The sequence below is a fragment of the Mixophyes fleayi genome, chromosome 2 (assembly GCF_038048845.1).
Source record: "Mixophyes fleayi isolate aMixFle1 chromosome 2, aMixFle1.hap1, whole genome shotgun sequence".
NCBI lineage: Eukaryota > Metazoa > Chordata > Amphibia > Anura > Limnodynastidae > Mixophyes > Mixophyes fleayi.
In genome coordinates, this window is record NC_134403.1 from 332,458,521 (window position 1) to 332,482,599 (window position 24,079).

The 24,079-nt window shown below is 39.7% G+C and overlaps 1 protein-coding gene across 6 annotated transcripts in view; it reads left to right on the plus strand.

The window, feature by feature from the left end:
- SPECC1 (sperm antigen with calponin homology and coiled-coil domains 1) overlaps positions 1–24,079 on the plus strand; it is a 286,055-nt gene that overhangs the window by 204,693 nt on the left and 57,283 nt on the right. For all 6 annotated transcript variants that reach the window (XM_075196912.1, XM_075196915.1, XM_075196914.1 and 3 more), the window contains 4 exons: positions 8,690–8,829; positions 11,422–11,522; positions 16,230–16,296; positions 22,259–22,415. In XM_075196912.1, coding sequence (XP_075053013.1) covers positions 8,690–8,829; positions 11,422–11,522; positions 16,230–16,296; positions 22,259–22,415 — 465 coding nt within the window. The remainder of the gene's footprint in view (positions 1–8,689; positions 8,830–11,421; positions 11,523–16,229; positions 16,297–22,258; positions 22,416–24,079) is intronic.

Below are 24,079 nucleotides of genomic sequence, written 5' to 3' on the forward strand. Positions count from 1 at the left end.
TTTTTTTACAAATTATTTTCACAAGTTGGCAACTATGCATCAACTGCTAACGCTATGACATGTACTGTCGTAGAGTGTAGGGTTGATAAATATACGAAGGATATCTATATTTGAATGGTGGTATAATATGTCAAGTCTGGCATAAAGATGATGGAATAGATTTCCTCAGAATATTGCCATTTTACAAGGTGCATTCATCATTAGGGCATTGCTGTACCCCCAGAGTGATAGACGCAGTGTTTGACATACACAGCAGGAGGCCCCTAAAGCAACAGAGGCAGCGATGCACATAGACAGCACAGGACCCTGCAACTGACAGGTATGAACATAAAACATACCCAAATTACTGTGAAATGCTGCATATTAATCTGAATGCAATACAAATGATGCAGCAGGGTGATACTTTTAATCACTATAAAAATACAGAATTATAGAGGATATGAAATTAATGCTATTTGGATACATAGCTTATTTTAGTACTAAAATGTAAGAAAGCAGCTGTAGTAGGGATCACCATTTACCACCCCCGCATGGACTGCACGTGTTGCAATGTTTTATGTGCAATAATGTATTTAGCCAGTGTTGTTGCACCACGACAGTGTACATTGAGCTTACATAGTTTTTCTTTTAAATTATATCAAATTATTTAACTATATTAAAATAGAAAAATCTTAAGAAAATCAACCCTAGTGGTCCATTGTGCTTCTGGCAGGTCTCAGTGTTGTTGGACTGTCTTCTCCACTTCCAAGAGCTTGGAATGGGAGAATGCAGTGCTTGGTGCTCTCACAGTTTTACTATGTGCTTGAACCCTGCAGAAGCGAATGTGAGATAAGGGACCTGGCGATATTCAGGCGGTTCATCACAAGGGGAGGTGGACTGGAATGCAGCACTGCCAGATCTGTTTCCTACTACAGGCAGGAGTTGTACATTCTGCTAGTGCACTGCCCCTAGTGGCCTCATGGAGCAAAGTAACCCAGCCGAGCTCTAAGCACTGGATGCTGCAGTGGTAGGACTGCTTCCCCAAGGGCTGGATCTGATCCTCCTGGAGCCATATTTGGCTTGTAGGGGGCACTCCTTCTGAAAGTAGTTTGGGTGGGAGATTTAAACATTAAAGTATCCCACCCAAGACTTAGTAGCACCAGGGAGGAAAGGAAGCTGAGCCCCCATCACCCTGGCACTGTGATCTTGATAAGAGCTTATAGCTAACTGCAGCAGTGTAGGATGAGGTGCTCTACTACAACACGTCCTTATGGCACCATGTCATGCTACAACCCCAACATTTGCATTTTAATGAAACACAATAATTAGTCATAGTCGAGTCTGAAAAGTGGAGTCTGTAAAATTATAAATGATCTCTGCTGTCCGAGTATTTCCATGAATTGGACAGCATGTTGTTGAGCAAAATAACATAACTCAACCCTGTTTATAGAGGTTTTCGTGAACCTGCTAGTACCCCAAGAAAGCTCAGGGGGTTCTGTCTCCAGTCCACATGCTGCTATTTGAACACCCATGTAACAGTGCTTTGTATTCCGTACACAGACGTCCAATGCTGTGCTGTAAGATTTACTACTGTCCACACACATTCATTTTTGCTACTCACATCCTCACGAGACTATTGTGTTTTATCACTACATCTCTATCATGTACTTACTGTCAACATTTCTCTGTTGTTCCTGTAATGCCCACTCTTATTATAACTGTGAAAATGAATTCTGGTGTCATTCCAACAAACATAAAATAATACCAAACATTACAGATGGTCCTATTCATCTATTTTACTTCCATTAGTGACTCGTATCTAATAATGGAAACAATTGGCATTCATTGTAAGGATAAATAGAAAACCCCACAATATTTATTCCTAAACAGAGAGTTGCTTTTTTTCCCCCTTAAAGTGGCACTGCCATGTACTAGGTACATTTTACTAAGCTTCTCTCTGCACTAACTGGAGCCCTGGTGGCTGATCTATGCAGCTATTATTCCTAGGGTTCCACTGGGTCTACTAATAGCCGAAATAGCCAGATGAAAAGCAGGGTAGAGGTGGGGTAAGCAGGAACACCCATCGAGATTGTAGTTTGTGATTGGTCCTCCCACTGACACCCCCTCTCTGTCACAAATGGAGCTAATTTGCTGTTTCTGTGTTACATAGCCGGAAGAGCTTCTACAGCTCTGGCTAGAATAGGAGGACGGTTAGTAAAACCGATCAGTGTAGGTAGGTAATAGTGCAGCTTTAAGATATGTGACCACTAGACTTATTACATAATGATAAATTGTTTTAATCAGCAAAATTACAACTATGTAAAAGTATTTTTATTTTTTCATTTGGAATGTTGCTAATGTTTCCAATAATCTTGTTTTCATCGTTCATTTGTAAGGCTCTATAGTGCCAGACAGTGAATAAAACAGGACATACATGACGGGGACATACAGGGTAGACAAAATAAATGCAGACATGGAAGCAATGGTAGGGAGGACCCTACTCATGATTGAGCTTCATTCTAATTGGAGGGGGCAGCTAAGTCCTGGATGGTGGCTGACTTATCTATTAAACAGCCACTTTTAAATAAAATAAATATAATGGACAAATTAAGCTTGGAACTGTGGACAAAGGTTAAGCCCCCACCATTCTGGGAAAGACCAAGCACTGAAACGTGTTGATAGATTACTAAGGAAAGAGACTTCCCTTATCTACACTTAAATCTAAAGTGGTATTTTCTGCAGTATAAACCCTGGACTGTTATAGAGCTATGTACAGCATACGGATAATTGTATGACAGTAGGAGAACTTACTACTTCCATGTGGGCTATTTTGCACATTTTATTGGATCACATTTAACTGTCAGTACAATTGTTGTATTTTAGGTGTTAGGACTAACGGCTACCTAGAAAGACTTTTAGAACAAATCTGATAGAGGTCTTCAGCTATAGCAGCCGCCTTTCCCGTAGAATTAGTTCCATTCAAAGGTACTCTGGTGCCCCCGGACTTCACTCTAGCGTAGTAAAAGTTTAGCATTGACGATTGTAGTGCAGAGATGGAGGGTAACCAGAATACTGGAGACAGATCCCAAAGACAGTCCAAAGGTCGTGGGTCAGTAGCGAACCAGATAAACAAGGACAGGCCAGAGGTCAGGGCTGGTTGCAAGCAAGGATATCCAAATCAACAGAGAGGTTAGGGGCAACCAGAATTCATGCAGGGTCCAGAAACAAGCCAAAGGTCACAATGGGAGCAAATAGAAGTCAGCAGAGTATCCACAGGACAAGAGCTGGTCAGCAATGTGAGGCACACAGGGCGCTATGTATTTAAGGCAGGGAGGCTCGGCCCTACCTACCTTAAATACATAGATGGGCCAATCAGAATAGGGAAAGCACAGGAGCACACAATCGACCCCATAAGGCTGCTAATAGACTAGGTAGTGGTGTACCCGACTGTCAGATTAGCCAGCCGTGGCCATTAATGAGAGAGCACCCAGCTGTTGCCCTGGTAACAGCCAGGACGAATGAGGGGGAAGTGACACCCTGGCCGTCAAAACAACAGCCTGGAGGCAGCTGCCAGAGAATCGGACGAGCCGCGGTGGCTCCTAACAAAAGAAAGGTGTTAAATGATAATGTACCAGAGTTTCTCTCTCTATTATCCTGGTGGTCAGGTCCTGATTATCCACTACGCTGACTAGGCTGCAGCCTAGGGGTGCACAGCCTTTGGGGGCGAGGGGTTAAATATTTTTTAGGGATGCAGCATTGTGACAGGGAGAAATATAAACTGAAATTAATTTTAATATATAAGAAAATAGTTTTTCTCCAAAGTAAGAAGAAAACATAAAAGAAAAATTTAGTAAGGTTTTAATCTTGATGCATTCAAATGATAAGGCTGCAGACAAGGATCCATCATTGGGTGGGCGCTTGAGGGTAAGCAGGGGCAGGCTGGGCTGGGTGGCAGGGGGGCACCTGCTATATAGTTCTGTTCTGCTATATAGTTCTGATTTTAATGTTAATAAGTAGCAAACATGCCTCTGACCCTTTTTAAAAACCAAGTGGAGCGAAGTTCCAAAAACAGGAACATAAACATTGGTGGGGGAAAGGAGGGGTGACTGATGCTGGATTTGAAATTAACAGTGTGTTCATTTTAACCACCGCATATCAGCCTGGTGGGGAAGTAGAGGGAAGCTGTGAGTATATTACCCTAAGGCAGCTTGAACCTATAATCAGACCCTACTGGTGATATTGGATTGGAGTCTTAATAAAGCATTGCCTCCCTATAGAAGAAGGAAAAGAGGAAAAATTAAATAAATTAAGTTGTATTTTTTTCAGCATTTTCTCCCATTATTATGTGGTTTTCAGTTGGATAACATATTTCCATATAATAACTGTATTTCAATATATACCGTTTCTTTAATCTTCAAATTCATTTGAAGAGACTGTATTTGGCAGTTCGAACATATGTAAAGGATATACTAAGAGCCTGATATCTATGTGAAAAATGTGAGTGTTGTGGGGACCATATACCTGTTTTTCCTTTATGCACATCTGGACTTCACTATATATAATATATACAGCATGTATTCTGTTTTTTTCTGGGGTTCATATGAACTTAACCATTTAAAGTGCCTTTATGTGTTGGCTGAATTCCCCCTCAATCATATAGTATAGTAAGGGTGATGGATTAGCTAATAATGGTTTTACAGCAGTTGACTTTTAAAAATGTACCTGTTTTATACCTCCCAACATTCCACACTTTGGAATTAGGACACTGCGGGAATCTGGCATGACCACCATGCTACAGGGGCTTGAATGTGTCACCATGGAGGGCTAACCAAATCTTCATGGAGGTATGTCTAGTGCTTCTGAAGTGCTAGGTTGCCCCCAATCTTCCTCAACTCCCCTGAAAGTGTCATTGCATTACTACATGAACATGCATCATACTCTTCTTTTTGAAGGTAAATCTCTTACAAAATTTTTTGCTATCTGGACAAGAATTGGGACCTTTGCACCTAGGAGATCTAGGGCCATTTGTTTGTTGCATATCACATACAGTGGAAGTACTTACCTACTCCAATTTTAGACTGTACACAGTACAAACAGTTTACTCGCATTCCTCTGGCAGTACCCCTTATCTGCTCCTCTAGACAGTACATGTAAGACAATTCATGTGTAGGATAATATGTGTCACAAAATGTGTGCTGTAACTTGGGAGAGCTGAGACATACAAAAGAGAAATAAAGAAAAGCCCACAAGTTGTGCACTTTATTCTTATACTTTATCCATTGCAAATGCAATGCAGGTTGGATCCTTGAAGCTCTAAGATAACGGGTAGAAAGATGGTGGGCAGCAAAAGCCCCCAGCTTACTAAGGGAGCAAACAAGTTAAATCCGGGCCAGCTAACATTAAACCATTGGCAGATTGCAATAAGGGTAGGTGGGACTCAAAACTTGATGACTAGAGGAGCTTCATGCAAATGCCACTCAAAGGGGCCAATTCAATTACCCATGAGATGCTGTAGTAGCACCATGGGTTGTGTTTCCAAGTGATGTTTAGGTAATAATCTTTGCTCGCTTTTTGATCACACCTCAACGAGCAATGTTTTCATTACTGTAATTGTGTAAATAAACACAATGCACAAGACTACTATGGAACCTTGTGACTAATTGAAAAGTTGTTCTAATCTCTCCTCTGTACCCTATTTTTATACTGAAATGCTAGGAGCCCTTTCACATATGCATCAATATGCATATTTCGCCTAAATTCATGTCAGTGGGTTAACATGCATATTGAGATCTATATGCTTTTTTTTTGTTTTTTAAATCCGGAATAGTATGTGCACAAATTCTACTTTTTACATGTGTATAATAAAACAAACAGTGTTCTACATTACATTGCATTATCAGATGCACATGGCTTGTAAAACACATATTAAAATAACACTGTGCGATAAGGCTTTACGTTTTATTGAAGTTACTATAACACGCAGTATTACACTGAAGGTGACTTCAGAAGTATATTAATGTTATCAATTTAGGATGGTTCTGATCTACTTGCCTAGTTAATGTAAATTAAGTAGCTGGTAGGGTTTAGGTATGTTTTGAGCTAAATTCATTTATGTTTAATGTTATATTGGCTGTCAATATGCATAAATTGTTTTTGGCACTTAAACAGTGGTTGTGGTGGTGGATCTAGATGTTAATTACCACCTAGGGTTTGTGTTACTTGGTCATGTGTCATCCTCGACTCCTCTCTCTCCTTTGGCCCCCACATCCTCTCTCTTGCTAAATCCTGCCGCTTCCAGCTGCGTAACATCACTCGCATCCGGCCCTTCCTCTCCCAAGATGCCACCAAGTGTCTTATTCACTCTCTGATCATCTCCCGCCTGGACTACTGCAACCTCCTCCTCACTGGCCTCCCCCACTCTCATCTCACTCCCCTTCGCTCTGTTCTTAACGCTGCCGCTAGGCTTATTTTCCTTTATCGCCGCTCCTCTTCTGTCTCCCCCCTCTACCTAGCCCTTCACTGGCTCCCATTCCCCTTCAGAATCCTCTTTAAGCTCCTCACACTCACCTACAAGGCCCTCGCCAACTCCACTGCGCCCTACATCTCCACCCTCCTCTCTTTTCATGCTCCATCCCGCCCTCTCCGTTCTGCCTCTGACCGTCGCCTCTCTTCCCCCCTTATAACCTCCTCCCACGCGCGTATCCAAGACTTCGCCCGCGCTGCCCCCCTCCACTGAAACAAGCTCCCTCCCTCCATCAGAACTTCCCCTAATCTGTCCAGTTTCAAACGGGCCCTAAAAACCCACCTTTTTCTTAAAGGCTTTCTGTCTCCCACTTAACTTCCTACCTTATCTTCTGCCTCCGTCCCCCTACTCTCCCTCTCTCCCCTGCGTCTCTCTGTCTGTCCACCCCTCCCCTTAGATTGTACGCTCCTCTGAGCAGGGCCATCTCTCCTCCTGTTTCCACCACTTCTAACTCTGCTCTCCAGCTACTCAGCCCTCCTCCTCGAGGGTTCTCCACCCCACGTCCACTCTCGCTCCCTCCTCCCCTGGGGGTTTCCCTGTCTTCCACGCCCTCCTTCTTGGGCCCCGTCGTTTGCGGATCCTCCCTCCCCCTTCCCCGCCCTCTCTAGCTGTGCATTGAGCTTACTGGGTTACTGTGCTTACTGTTTACTGTACTGTGCTGTCTCCCATTGTATTGTAATTTGTTTGTCTCTGTACGGCGTTGCGGATGCCTTGTGGCGCCTTATAAATAAAAATTAATAATAATAATAATAATAATAATAATAATAATGTGAGTAGCACATAGAAACACATCCCAGGTCTCTTGCAGGTCTGCAGAGTAAAGTGGGAGTAACTGATCCTGCACCTCAGTTTGTAAGTAATTAAGGACAAGTAAAGCCACACAAGGCAGTGCCAAGATAAATGAGTAGTAAACTTCTTCATTTTAGTATTGTTTCTAAAAGATGACTCTACTGTATGTATGCATTATTACAGCTCATATTTGCTTTAATAGTCTGTATTTTGGCTTCAGTAATCAAGGACTGATAGTACAAGGAGATGGGGGTTTAGTGCAGACGGTCTATGATTATGTAGTGTGTTGAAACTGCCAATACCTTTATTTTTTCCCTTTTATTTTGTCATGATCAGCATTCAGAATAAATGGCACCACAGTGAACTCTCTCCAGGGTAAAGCCTCCTAAGGAAATAGATACCCTATTTATAACCGTGGCATTTTAATAGCTTTCATTATGAACAACTCGCTATGTGCCAGGAGGATTACTCCTAATGAGTGTCCTGGCATCCTCCACACTAGACCATTCACATAACCCTATCATAGGGAATCAATTTCACATTAAGTATTTTTAATGTTTGCTTCCTTTGGCTTTGCAAACTGTTGTGTTTTGTTTTGTGTATTTTTTTTATTTATTTATAAGCAAAATGGCCCTGTTGCAAGTGAGATTCAGGAAGAACAACAATGCATTTTTACAATTTATTAAGCCTGTGAAATATAAAGATTTTTTATAAATATTAATTGATTATTTTAATTTTCTTCCTTTCTCCTAAAATGTCGTCCGCAGTTCTATTTAGGACCTCCAGTCTTTTGGGGAATAAACCATTTCCTGTTTCCACCACAGTGCAGGGTGCACAGAAAATTAAATTTCCTGCACACTCTGCTTTATAGCTACAGAGTGTTACTAAGCACAATAATTATAAATCATTTAATTTGCAAAATACACTTATTATTCCTATCCATTGTATTTTACCTTGTTGTCCTTTAAAATATTTATATACCGCCTCCGTTGGGGGATACCTTATAAGTTAGGGACATGATTGCATGCTTCCCAAAGCAACTATAGTACATTGTTCAAGACATGTCTCCGCTAGGATTAAAATATATACCATCCTCACAATTATACATATTTTCAACAATCCCTAATCCACCATTCCCACCACATTGTCATTTTGTTGGAGCTACTATTTTGTCCTTCATGAATAAATCTTTCATTGGCTAAAAAAATGCCTGTCTGATGCCTAAAATTAAAGTGTTGGCTGCACACAGTTAATGCAGCCACTGTTGAGAATGCGGCTCACCCAGTCATTTGACTATTGGTTCAGCCTACAATATGACTGCCTCTACTTTGTATAGGAAACAGTAATCTCCGTTTGTGGCATGTGTTAACTTTTGTAACAAATTCTATGTTTTCACAGAAAGTTAATGCGGGAAGCTGATGTAGATGGAGATGATACTATCAGATGGCAGGGTCTTGGACTGAGCCAAGTATCAAACACTTCTAATGAACCAGCTACTGTCAAATCCTTAATCAAATCATTTGATGTGGGTACTCAAGGTAAGACTATACAATGCTTTTCATCTGCTTAAACATGTTCACACAATAGCTTGTTTTCTCTTTATGCATATCTCATTAGGTGCAAGTGTTGTGCAGTTTTCAAAAAGTAACATTATTAGTATGACCTTGGTAAAAGCCTAATTGCAGTGTACAGTTATTAACATATCTACAGAATGTCATTATTGAGAAGAATCAGCTGTAAAACTGTGCACCTCTGTCATAAGTGCCTTTGGCATTATCACATATATATGTTTATACTAAGACAGTGTATTACAGAGATCCTTAGTGTGCATTAAATAACATTGGGCCTGATTCATTAAGGATCGTTAAATGCTAACTGTTTTTTCATGTAGCACACAAATACTTGATAGCTTATTTGTACACTGAAATTTAAAGTTGATATGTGTGTGTTACATGAAAAAACAGTCAGTATTTAACTTATGTGCAAAACAGAATACTCATTTGCACCCCTTGCATTGTAACATGGTTTTGTCCAGGAGACTGAAATAAGAAGTTTCTCAAGTTAAGATCCTTAATGAATCAGGCTCATTGTTTATACATAACGAGAGATGTCTACCAAGCTGACTTCCATGTTAGGAGGGATGTGTTTAATATAACATTGAGGCCGATTCAATTAGCAGCGAGGTGCCACAGTAGCATCGTGTGGTGTGTTTGTGCATGATGCTTTGGTAATGATGACTTTACCTCATAGAGCAAAAATAGCAAAGTTTTCATTAACGTAATTGCTGGTAATGAGTAAATAAATACAGGGCTAATTGAATTGGCCCCACGGTGATAGACAGGTTTGCAGATTTGGTTTGCAATATGTGTTGTGTGGATTGGCGTACACCCGAGCAGGTCATGTGAGGTCACAGTTATTTAGACGACTGCATTCTCAGCTTTCAGGCGTGTATGAGAACGCATCAGGACACCGTCCTAAAGATGTGGGCAGAGCTACAACGTGGTTGTACGTCCTCTAGTAAGCTTTTATATTAGCTGCTGGGTGAGCACTTGGAATCATTCAATGTCAATGTACTGAAAGCCTTTGATGATGTCCCAGGATGTTAATGAGCACAGTAAGCCAGATCCTGTCAGTACATAGGCTGTTCACACTCTCAATAACAGTCATATATCTGCTCAGAAAATGACTACCTTCATGCTGGTGTAGGTGAATACATAAGACACTATACAGCTGTATAACATACAGTAAATCTAGCACATGTTTTAGTTATATGTTGTCTGTTCAGATGTCTGTTAAAGGTGCAGATATAGTAGGTGCACTAGAGCACCTACTCTTTAAAGGCTAATTCCAGCCAAAACTTTTATTTACTATTAAAACCACCTCTGTTAGTGCCCCCTGCCCTGTCCCAGTCTCTAATGGCTACTCTGTGTCCCTGCGTCATACTATCTGATTAAAACAGGCAAGTACTGGTGTTGTTTGTCCTACGTAGTCTTCTGTGTGTGTAAAACAATTGAGCCTGCTGGGTAAAATATACTGTAGCTTTTAGATTACTGCTGCCTGTGGTCTAAGACCTACATTACACAGCATGCTCAACCACTATCCGCACAGACTGGCATGCAGTGAGGGAGCAGGGATTTCATATCTCTGCAAGAGGTGCATAGAGGTGTCGAGAGAGGATCGGAGAGCTTTAAAAGAAGGCATCTAAGCATTTCTAACTGAAACTAAACACATAAAATATTGCTAGAATAGACTTGCTAATATTACTCTATATTTTAGCCGATCACTGGAAATCTTCTTTTAAACATTTATGGTTTTGTTCATTATTAGTACTTTCCAAACTAACATTTTCAATATATACTGTGGCTTCAGTTACATTGTCAGCTCTCCACTTTCCCTCAAATTCCCTCAAATTAAAGCTGAAAGTCTGCAGTTAAAGCAGTTATTTCCAGTGATCGGCTAAAATATAGAGTAATATTAGCAAGTCTATTCTAACAATATTTTATGTGTTTAGTTTCAGTTTGTTTCATTTCAAATCCATTGTGGTGGTGTATAGAGCCCAAAATATGAGAATTGTGTCGATGTCCCAATATTTATGGACTTGACTGGATCAAATATAGTGTATAGGAAGCCCGTGTGCAGTTCATCTCTGTCCTGGTAGGAGTGAATATTTGCATAAAATCATAGATTTAGGCAGTGACCCCAAGATGCGTGCCATAGTGAAGACGTGTGCATTTCTAGGTAATGAAATCATTCGAGCATACAACAGTCATGCATGTAAATAAGAATAGTGATACATGTAATAGTAAGTTGGAATTTCATTTTTGTTTTTATGGTTTTCACATTTTCTTGTGGATCTCAAATGTGCTATAAAGGGCCATTGGTTTGTGATCGGGGTCGCATTTAGGCGGAACTAGCCGCGGAGTGCCGCTGGCTTCCTTAGTGGCATGCTCCATTGCTAGTGGCAGGTGCGTGTTGCTAGTGTTGTAAGGGGGATTTAGATTTAGATGTGGGTGGACCACATACACTTGTAAGCCCTGGGCACCTGTCAATTTTGACCACCAATTAAAGCAGCCTTTTGTGTTATGTGCTTTGTGCGACTATGTCAAAATAAACAATAATTTCTATTTCAGGTGGTGGCGGAACAAATATCCCAGTACATTCTGTTCCCCGCAGTCCGCTGAGTGGGATCCCTGTGAGGACAGCTCCAGCAGCGGCTGTATCACCCATGCAGGTACACAGTACCATGTGTTGTGTCTTATGCAGCAATATACATTATGGTGTAATCCTTCCTATCTACCTAGTGTCCAAAGAAGAGTAATGTAATAAAGAAAGCCAATGTGTACTTTGCTGTACTTGTCAATGTGCAATTAAACCTTTCATTTGGCTTTTCTTTGTTTCTTAATATTCCATGTGCAGAATATTACAACACACAGTGCACATCACTGCTTCTGCTTATTTCTAAATAAAACATTCATACTGACAGCCCAAATGTATCCAAAGCCAACTCACTTTGGAGCCATATTGTGGGCTGAAGGGATATTCTGCCTTTCAGTTCTAAGCACTAGTGAGAACATAGAGGCATAAGGCACACAGCGAAGCATTGTCATCATTATTGGTCCCGCCCACAAAATGGTTGGCTCCTCTGTGAGTAGGGTCGGATACTCATTTAGTTGTTGACCCTAAGTGGCAAACAGTCAGGATTGTAACCAGTCTGTGAGATGAGATTGTGAAGATCTGATCCTTCTGTGTCCATGCTGCAAGGATATATCAACAAGAACACCAGTCATTATGGTCACACATCAAGATAATTGTCTGACCACTTTTTTTCAGGCAGCTACATTCATATGAATTCAATAAAATTCAGATTTTTAATGGACACAAGGTGCTCACACATATAATATGTGAGTAGACCACAGGCTGGAAAATAGCTCATTCAATAGCATTAACAAAGAAATAATAATCTGACATATTGGAATGATAAAGTGTACTAAGTATAAATGTACGCTTCCAGTAAAATGTCTAGTCTAGTAGAATGTATCTTTTTTCCCATTGTTATAAATCCCACATTAAAGCAATACTGGCCAATTGACAAGACGATACATCACATCTGGACTAAAAGAAGAACATTCAAGACAATTTGGCCACTGGGACTGGGTTACATTATCCTGTTCATATAAAGAGTATGGATATCCCCAGGCGAAATGCATTATTTAATGTGATTGGCTGGAAAGCTTGGCAGCGGTGGGGCTGAATAGGGATCTGATCACATGATACTTCCATCCACTCATGTACCACTCTCTTCCAACTGGCATAACCTGATAAAATAATGCAATTCAGTCATGAAATCCCATACCCCTTAAAGTGGGCATTCATGCTCTGATCAACCACAAAATGACAAGATCACTGTCCTGTTTGATTAAATGCATGGTGGACAAATTCTGGAGCATATTGAATGCCTGTACCCAACTGAAGAGCCACTTCACTTGAATTATATGTTGGGTAATTTTTTGGTTACAAACGTTGAAGTATTGGCACAGTTGCCCAATATTGCAGCGTGTAAGGGAACCTTAAGGAGTTTATTTCATATTGATAGAACCTTGTTAGATACAGAAGTGGAAGTTGCTCAATCAATTTATAGGCTCTTCAGAGGTGCTTGAAAGGGTGGGGATATCCTAAAAGGAACAAACAGAGAAAAGTCCCCCAGCACACTGCTATAGCCAGCAAAGGATCATTTCTACTTGTACATAAAAATGCAAAAGTCTTAGTTACACACATTTAAAAATGTATGTTTAAGCCACCCGCCACTCCACGGCGCTATTTGCAAATAGGGTAGTCCTAACTGTAAACAGTGAGAGTCCCATATATATGGGCCATACATATATGTGTTTTTAAATTGAGAGCTAACTTACCAAGAGGTACCCCAGAAGCCTCCAAATACCAATACAGCGCCAGCACTCCCCCTCAACTACTGATACCAACATGCCTCTCGGATAAATAAGTTGGCTTTCAATTTAAAAACACATATATATATGGCCCAAATATATGGGACTCTCACTGTGTAGAGTTAGGACCACCCTATTTGCAAAAGCGCAGTGGAGTGGCAGGTGGCTTAAACATACATTTTCAAATGTGTGCAACTGAGACTTTTGCATTTTTATGTACAAGTAGAAATGGCAGCTCCTTTGCTGGCTATAGCAGTGTGCTGGGGGACTTTTCTCTGTGTTAGAACCTTATTAGAGCAAGCTAGCTGGCAGTTTCAATTCATGAATGGAACCATGCAGAAAAGTAGGTATTTCTGGACAGAATAATGAATCCTTATAAATATTACTGAACATTCAGTAAAAAAATAAATTTTAGGCAACTTCTAAGTATGATTTGCACTGTCATCCCTAATGGTCGGCCACATATGATGTTATAAAAGACAGGAGAAGCTTGTCCCTGTTGTTTGTTATATGAAGAAGATATTGTTTTGGATTCCTGCAGAGGAAGGGTTATAGAAGACAAATTCTTTTCATTTCAACTGTCCAAGTGCCAAACCTAAATGGAAAAAGATCTGGCGATGTTCTCAGCTATAAGATAATGAATCCCCTGATCGGATTAAGGGGAGACAGAATAGAAAGAGTTTCTGCTAGAGAAAATGAAGCCCCACAATGTGAAACAAGCGCTGACTGATAATATGTGTTTGATGCCTGTGTAACAAATTCCTGCTTTATGGGAGAGGGATTAAACTGTAAAACTACAATGGAGTGTGGAAAACTATTTATATATTTTAAGATGTTTTGCCAAATTGTCAATTAGGAAAATATTCACTAAAAGTAGCATATTTAGAGGCGCAGTCAAAGAAATGGCTGGAGGCTGCTTTTGCTTTTCTTTTACACATCGGACGCCAGTAGTAATTCAGTTGAGTCTATAATGTGACTTAGTTTACTATATAAAGTTACTTGATAATAAGAAAAATCTATCTGGGATAATGTTAGATGTTCGTCTGGTTATGGTGAAATAAATATGTCATAGCTTTTCATTTATAGGTTTTTATTGTTTTCTTTAGCTCAAACAAGTCCTGCTCATTGTAATGATGGAGAAATCAGGATTTATGGTTATTTAGGATTTAAGTGTTGGCCAAATCCTGAACTTAATGATTTGATGCCCCCTTAATAACTTTTTTTTTTTTAATAAACAGTAAGACATCGGGGCCCGAGTTATTCTTTTCAAAGAACTTGGTTTCCATAGATACTTCTGTAAAATCTCTGCTCATAATAATGTTTTCTGTACAGAATAATAATATTAGTATATCGTCCAGAGATGCAGGGCCGTGTTTAAGTCATTTGAAGAACCTCTAGTTGCAAAACCTTTGGTACCTTAAGCCCCGCCCCATCCACCAGCCACACCTCTTTTATACTGATCATTCCCTAGCGTCACTGCTTCCATCACAGAGCAGAATGTGATGGTGCGATTACCTCTTCAGATAAAATCAAATCAGTTGATTTTGCTAATTTATACACTTTTATTTTTTTTGCTGATATATGTAATGTAATGGTGCTATCAAGTTTGAGATTCACATTGTACATGCGCCACCCCTAATAATGCCACATAAACAACAGCAAGCTTCATCTTACTGTTGTTATGTGAAGATAAACAGGTAAATTCACTAAACGCCTTGACTCGCTTGTCACAGCACCATATTCCAGATTAATAAACTAGTTTTGCTTAAAAACACTGCGAGTTTAAGATCAAATGTTTACACACACACACACACACACTTTTGGTCACTCAAATTCCTAGCTGCCAAAGAAGAAATATGTCTGGGTTGGTAAATAACCACCAGCCATATTTATATTTCCTTGGTTTAAGTTATCTCAGTGCTGAAAAATTTTATGCAAATGAACAGTATCTAAAAAATGCAAAACTGAGTTTTAAGGCTCATTTTTGGCTATTGATATATCTCTGCCACGCCCCCTAAAGTGATGCTATAGTTTTTCTAGGTACAATTGCGCTGTCTTTGTAGTAGGTAACTATCAGTGTTCATTAATAAAATACCTACATGACTACAACAATAGAGATCATTGTTCTTTATTCCAGGTGATTGGGGGGATGTGGACATCATAAATCTTTGCGGCTTTAATTTTAAATTAAACCTAAACTGACTCCAGATGAACAGCATTTACCTGAGTAACTGGCTGCCATCAAAACAGCTGCTGTGACATTGTGGACAAGCCACAGCTCAAATACAGGTTTTTCATTGCACTGATGAGGTGAATTTTAGCATGGATCCATCCTAATCTGGTCAAACTAGGTCAGATCTTACTGCCTGATTTGTCCATTGAATTTCAAAATTTGGGCCGCTAAACTTTCGGTCAGTTGATGGATTTACCAGCTTCGCTCACCTCATTTTCAGTTTTGATTGTAGAATCACTCTCCACTTTTACACAAAAAGACGTTGGACCAATTTGGATAACACAATTATATTATTTAACTAGATCTGCCTGTGAGTGGCGGCTGCACTCTTATCATTAATATACAATAGCTACAAAAGTACAGTCTTCTCAATGCTGTGTTCTCCTTTATCATGGGTACATGCTATGCAATGTGCTAACGTGTTATATCTTTGTATGTCTATGGGAACCAACCTTTCTTGTGCAAATTCATCACCAATTTCCTTTTAAATCCTTGGCCGACTTTTTTTCCTTGTATAATTATTTACTTACAAATATAGAATTATTTGTTAAAAATAATTTGTTTTGTCAATAACATTGACCAATATATACAGCATTCAGAATAGAAGTAGTACCATTGCTTTACAACTGAGGGATTTTGTTAGTTTGTTTATCGTAGCATTTTTCTGAAAGCCCCGAGTGCATTTTGATGGTTTGAACGTCATTAGTATTAGCACTATTTGTGTTTCCTGTTTTACTAATATAACTTTCCTTTTTTTTCCCAGCGGCTCTCAGCTTCCAGCCATGCGAAGCTTTCCAGCAAAGACACAGAGAAGCAATTAGATTTCTCAGGTAACGTGCCACCAATAAAGGAGACTGTTTAGTAATCATAGAAGGGAACACGCCACATCTTACAATTGCTTGAATGGTGTCCAAATGGCTGTCTCTTTCTATAGTTGTTAAGACGTACGTGCCTGGGACACCGTCCAGATTCTATTTTTAATACTGGCTCAATAAGACAAAAAGCAAAATCCAAAGCGTTTTGTAAAGTCCGGATGTGATTATTTTGGGATAGCATTCACACGTCTCAATAGGAGTCATTGTCTATAGGCTGACGTGTTTTGTTTTACAATCCATACTTATATATTTTCCAGGCTTCCTCTCGTGTATCGCTTTCTCTGGGTCACAAAGCCCTCTCCTAATATCAGGATGCATGTTGCATGGAGTCCGGTTATAACATGGCATTGTACGTGTGTTTTTATGTGTGTAAAGCAAAGAAGAATATATTGCATTAATTATTTCCACCCTTTCCTTACCTCATTTTCACTTTCAGGTTGGCTATTGTGTAGTTTACAGTATGTCCCTCGTATACTTTCCTCTGGCTTCAGTTCCCAAATTATAGTGCAAAATATGTTCTGGGGCCCCTCAACACCTGTATGACTTCCTAGTGCACTCTGTAGTGCTAATGGGCAACACAGGTTTGTTTTGTTTATTGTATCGCAGCAACGTACATAATGTAACCACATGAAAAAGTTACAATGTTTTAAGTATTAAGTAGCATGTAATGTACATTGTTTGGGTTCATGATAGATATTGTGTGTCCTCTTCTTATTCTTACGTCTTGACACAGTTATACTTACATATCTATTTAATAATATTAAAGTGTTAATCTTACAATTTATAGCAGAACTATCATCTGCACACTGTGGTGGTTAGTTAGAAAGTTATTGTCAGCTTCAGTAACACAGTGCACCAGTATTTGCGCACATAGGTTTATGGAGCAAGATGGTGCAGGAGCAAACGTCTGCTCCAGATGATGAGAGTAGTTGAGCGGAGTGAGGGCATCACTTGGAAAGTACAGATTAGAGGCATCGGATAAGTGCAAACTGGAATCAGATATAGGTGTAGAGAGGTATGCATAATTAGGGGCGTGCCTTACTGTGTGGAAGGGTGCTTGGCCATTTTCACCATGCAAAAAGACTCTTGCATACGTACAGACCTGGCAGTTTTCAATCTTGTCCTATACTTTTATTGGGGTGCATGTTGCGCCTTTGTGTTGCAGGGTTAGAGGAGGACGTTTCTAGGTGCACTCTGACCAATGCAATAAAAAACTTCACACACAAAAATGTGACACATGTATCTAAGACAGTCTTCATTTGCCCTCATTCTCAGGGCTAATTTAAGCCAAGAATGAGGCTGAACCGTATTTTAGAGGGTGAAATAAATAGTTTAATGTAATGAAAGTGATGGCTCTAGAGTGATAGGAGTTTGGACCTTGGATGTGATTCCACTTTTGCATATTGTCCTCCTCAGATTTGTCTGCCTTACCAGACGTGACCGGAGAGTATAGGTGTACAACCGGATGTGTACAACTGGATGTGTACAACCGGATGTGTACAACTGGATGTGTACAACCGGATGTGTACAACTGGATGTGTACAACCGGATGTGTACAACTGGATGTGTACAACTGGATGTGTACAACCGGATGTGTACAACTGGATGTGCGCACTGTGTGTTCCTCCTGCCTCAGTAATGTTGCCGTTTCATACTGAATTGATTAGCTGTCTCATCGTGATCATTGGTTCACCCAACACAATGACTGTGTCCACTATCAGGCAACTGAGATATGACCACCACACACGTGATAGACACATCATTTTTTTGAACATAAAATTAAACATTTTAGTAGAAAATGTATCGAAAACAGTGAGTTGTTTATCATATTTTCATTTAATGTTTTTAACAATGCCCAAAAATAATCTTATACTGTTACATTGGATATGGATGTGCTTTTAAAGGAGAACACCCAGGATATTTTTTTTTCCTCAGAAACCCCCACCCACCCAACTACTATAGACTCCGCCGGGGGTGATCCGAGTGGGGTACTGTGGGAGAACATCTGGCTGAAGCTGTCTTGTAATCAAAAATCAGTTGCAGAATTTTCAACAATTAAATTCTGCATCATTTGATGTGATAACTTCTACAATGTTCCGTGCAGTAAATGTTCTGGACATAAACATTGACGTTGTTTTGAGTGCGTTTCTATTCAACGTAATTACTACATCCTGTGGAGTGTTGGGAGTCACAATACTCACTAGTACTACATCTGCTGTGCATAGGGTCCAGTCTGACCCCCACTGATCTATTCATGTCTAATAAAGTCTGATATTGGTTCTGTAAGCATGGAATTATATATAACCTATTATACATACAGCAGAATAGTCTTGTAGCGTTAACAGGCAGGATTTACATAGTGTATCCAGTTACATCTAAGGGCCTGTTAGGAGATGTATATTCTGCATCGCTGTCAGCTGATAATGTGTGTCCAGCACTTACTGCCAACTGGAGGACATAATAGAAACCACTGGAGACCCAGTAATGTTTGGCCCAGAATACAAGGGCTGCTCTGTGTACTTTCCACTTAAAACAACAGTGATGTAATAAGCTGAACAGAGGCTGCTGTGTTCACACAGGACTGAGGGATGGGAAAACTGCTCTGGAACTTATTGGAAGCCACTGTGAATCTAGTTCAAAGTAGTCCGGTCACAGCTGTACGATCCGAGCTGTCTCTCCTGCTTGTACAGAACACAGAACATGCTCCTTTTCCTGTGTTTCCTTAAGTCCAGCAAATCTATATTAGTGGAGTCGGTCCTAGTCAGTGCCTACTGCCTACACAGGCCATTACTGCCAGGTGTGGGCAAGTAAGACTCCTAAAATCATGTAATCTGCATGCAGGTGGGGTACATTTCTTTAGGACATATCAGGTTATCAGATGACAGCACAGAAGCTAATAGCATTCATCCTCTGAGTGGATTCTAGGGCATGCTTAAAAATAGTCTGACTAATTGTAAACATAGATTTTGGGGGCATTTTGCCTGTTTTGGGGCTACCTTCCAGCAATATTGGACCTGTTTGCTGATATTGTGAGTTATAGCACTGCATAGTATTAGGATTATGTACAGTGCATGTACTAAAGTGACAGATATAGTAATCAGAGTGCTATCTACTAGTCTACATAAATCATGACCATAATGTATTTATGTAAATAAATGCTTTCTATGTTTATGTGACAGTATGATAGTTGATAGCTTGATTGTGGACTAGTTGATAGCTCTCTAATTATTACATTTGTTGTTGAATGTATTGCTTTTTATTTTGGGACTGCTAAAAGCCTAATTTGGGGTCACCTTCAAACTAGCCCTATTTTAAATACTATTGTAGGTAGCCCCAGATATTTGTTTGGTGATCTAAAATGGTGTCACCTACAGATACTTCAGATGGTGTCTCCCATAAATCCTGAGGATATTGATTTATTGCCCTGATGCCCATGAATGTTAACAGTTGCCCTAATTAATCTGCAATGGAGGTTTATATTTGTGGGCATGGCCTTATTAATTAATTAGAAACCAATAATATGATGTAAATGGTTGATATTCTCAATTCTAATGCATAGTGCATCAGCTCACAAGTTGTCTGCCACCGATGAGTGTAGACAGTGAGTACACCCTAACTTCTGGACCAGATGACCGTTTTGATCCTTATGATGCACTTTTGAAGCTGCTCAGGAGACCGGCCACAAAGGCTGGCCGTGTCCTTTGTCCTGTATACTGATACTTGGCGTCTCTGCAGTTTTCCGTACATCTTGCAATGAAGACGTAATTTCCTCCGAACATTAGTTAGAGCTGTCATTTCTACAATTGTTAGGTTTCTGTCCATTTACATCACAAGCCACACGATTGTTCCCAATTAATGGTTCTTTCCGTTCTTTTCTGTATATTTATTAATGTGCAATTGTTTATTAAGGAGGGAATAAATGTCTGACATGTTTATAGGATATCCTGGAGCCAGTAACAGAGATCCATTCATATATGTTCATTGTCAGAATATGTTCTTCAGTTGTAATCTCTGAAATCATGTTTGTTTCGTAGACAATAAGAAGCTAAATATCTTATTTATAATCTTAGGTGAGAACTTTCTTACACTATTATAAATATTTTTGATCTAGTGTTTGGTTCTCGTGATGCCCTTGAACTCACAGATAGAGGTGCTCTATTGAACTGAAAGTTGATCAAATGCAATTTTTCAAAGATTTAGTCTATTGGACACAGTAGAGTTTCTGGTTTAAATCTGGTTTCATCTTGTTTAAATGTAATTCTTTCATCTGTGCTATGGTTTATATTACCTAAATGGGCAATAAAAAACATCAACTTTTCGCACACAGAAATGTAAATGTTGCAGGGTGTTCTTTAGTGTAGAAGATTCCTGATCGCTGGCATTCCACTGCTTCCCAGGAAAGCTATTAAATGTACCTTCTGCATAGCGGTGTTTCTAGTTTCTCTTAAGACCTTTGTGCATTTTTAATTCCTTTTTGTATGTTTTCTCTTTAAGGCTTTGTTAGTATGTAGCATTGGTATGTGGGGTTATGTAAAAAGGCCCACACTAGAAAGTCTCTATACTGGTTAACTTTCAGGATGATTGAGCTTTTTCTAGGGGAGAAAGTAGGATTGTAAAGCAATTGCAAATTTCCTCCACCCAAAGGGGTCTCAGAGCATTGGTTCTCTTTTACCCAACATACAAACAAAGTAAAGGTATTTTCTGATTGTGCAAATGTACAGTAACATTACTGTTTGATGCTCTCAGGTGTCTATTTATCCTGAATTGCAGTTATTTTTATGGGGGAGGACATGAGTTTACAAGCCAAGATGGTGTCATTAGCAGCAGGGCTGCACAGAATTTCCTCTGACAAAAGGGAAATCACATGTGACACATGACACTTGTAATAACAACAGTCCCACATACCCCCCCTCTCTCTCGTTATTAATTTAACATTATTTTAGAAGTAAAATGTAAAATACATAAGAATGTGATCCTAAAGTGCTATTAGGCTGGACTGGGAAGTGACCTTAATTACTGTTCCCACCTCGCAGTCCTGAGACATGAAATACATTTGATATTCTGGGTACAGATCCTGGTACACACCTCTGAATGAGGTAGGTGGACAGTTGGCTGCCATGCACAAATAGAAATGCTCTGCACTTTTGCACATTGGTAAGTGACCTTTAGTAATTTAGCAGCATAAGCAATAAGCAGGATACTCAGCAGAGTGAGACTAAGTCCTTATAGAATGAGTATGCAGGTATAGCAGCACAACAGCATTTACATTGATTATGCCAGTGCAATAATAATAATTAAAGTTGATTTTTTTATAGTGGGAAACATACGTGTGTCAATCCGTTTGTAGTAACCACAGTGTGAGGGGTACCTGACAACACTGGATCTGAGTGAATGCTCCACTGTCCAAGTCAGATGTCCGACTTGTCCAACCATAGCTCTTCAATAGAGGTCTTCAATAGCGCTCCATAAAGCTTATACTGAAGCACTCTAAATGGTTTATGGTACTTACGTGTTCAGCTGCAGGGAAAATGAGCAGGCTGTGATGTGACCTGGTACTCAGCTTTAGGGGAACAGGGGGTGGGGACTCCCTGGAGCTGGCCCTGATTGCTTTATGAGGGGTGGGTATGTTATATTGAGGAAGGATTGTCAATTTTAAAATGCTAGTTAGTTCAATTCAAAAAGACATATTGTAATAGTTGCACACACTAACTTACCTTGTCAAGAAAGAAATGAAGATGTTTGTAATTGATATAAATATGACCAAACCACTTCAGTAGGTTTCCACAACACAAGTCTGGTCTGCATAGAAAAAACGCTTTCCCTGCAAACTCCTGATACAGCAGCATGTTTAGTGTATATTTCCTCCTTTGATTATTTTTTTATAAGCTGTAAGTGATGTTTTTATTTTTACCTACAGACAAGGTGAAAGGACAAAGAGAAGACCTGACCCCAGATCGGCTTCCCCGTAAGAGCCCCTCTCTGGAGTCCCTTAATACTCACACATCACTGGGTTTTGGATCAAGAACTTCTTCTCCCTTTGCATTGGACTCGTTATCACCTCAGAGTAAACTCAGGTAGGATAGCTTCCTTATTTGTGCAAGTGCTCTCCCCTGCATTGAAGTGCACACTCGCTTCCCGGTTTTTGGACCTGCCTCTAAATCAGTCTTAGCCCAGTGTAGCTGGTTTTCAGAGTCACATGAAAATGTGCGTAATGGAAAAAACGTCATTTCATAGTCCAAATTACTAACTTGTCACCCCTTTTATTAATTTCAACTTTTAAATTTCTCTCCTGAGATACAGCTTGGTTTATCCTTATTGATATTTTAAGTGAATCATGAGAGAGAGGATATCAGAACTCTCTTTATTACATTGGCAACTGTTGTGTGTTTGAAGGATGTTATTACATTGGTTGAAGTGTGCCTATAAATTTAACTGACAGGTACACAATGTGTCCCGTTAAACATACAGGATGAGATACGATAACCGCCAACTCAGAGGTAGCGGATAGATCAAATCCTATTGCAGAAATAGACCGTCTGCCTTCCTGCAAAGCAAATAAATGCACCCTCGCCTCTCCTTGTCTTATTTAAATAATATTGTTGGTGTAATAGTAGGTGCACTCATGCATACAATCCATACTAAAGCTGGGCACACACTACACGGTTTGCGTCCAATAATCGGCTCAATCAGCCGACATACGACCACTCGTTCAAAAGTCGGGTCAGTGTGTACAGTGACACGATGGTCTAAAGTCTGCCCAAATGGACGATTGTCGCCTCATTTGGTTGGTCGTACCGTTTAATATTTTCATTCCAATCTCGTTTCCGCTGTGTAGTGTGTATAAACTTCCGACCGATCCACAACAGTGAGTACGAAATTACAGTCATTGCTCACGACAACATGGCTGTAAAAAGTCGCTAAAGGGACGTCCGCTCTTCCCTTTATCGTTCTAAACAAGGCTAGTGTGTATGCAGTCCATGGACCGAGCGGCATGTAAAATCACTCGGCATAAAAAGTTGGTCGAAATTTCTGTAGTGTGTACCCAGCTTAAGCAAGGAGCACCCACTCCTCCCATTGGACAGTGTGTAGTTTGTACCCTTGGAAAAGCCTTTATCTGGGCCTGTAAATCTTTGTGCGTAACCATAAAGCCAGGTGGAGTTGTGCAAGAGTAGATGTCACAGAAGAACTTTAGTGGTGTAGGTTTGCGCTGTAGTATAAAGAAAAGGTTTGTTTTGTTGTTTTTATATATATAATATATATATATATATATATATATATATATATATATATATATATATATATATATATATAAAATCTTCTTTCAAATTAATACTATTACTGGTGTTGCTTTTAAGCAAGAGTTTCATTAAGCAGCAGTGTTACTACTGAGAGATTTGTTACATTGGGGTATGTGTGTGATATTCTATTTTACCCATGTTCTGTAGAGATAGCGGTCTCAATATCAATAATATAATTAAATATGCCAAAATATCTTTCTTTATAAAAAGTAAAGTTTACTGAAAGCATTGCCTGCACATATTACAGTCTGACATTACTATGATGAAGCAGCAAGTGTGTGAGCTCAGCATTGGGCTTTGTGACTTCACTCTGTAGGAGGTTTGTCCTCATAACTTCTTTACAAAACACAACCGTTTGAGGCTAATTTACTGTCCATGATTAGCAGCAGCAGCTTAAACAGGGAAATTAATACAAAATAAATGAAGTGCACTTCTTGAGA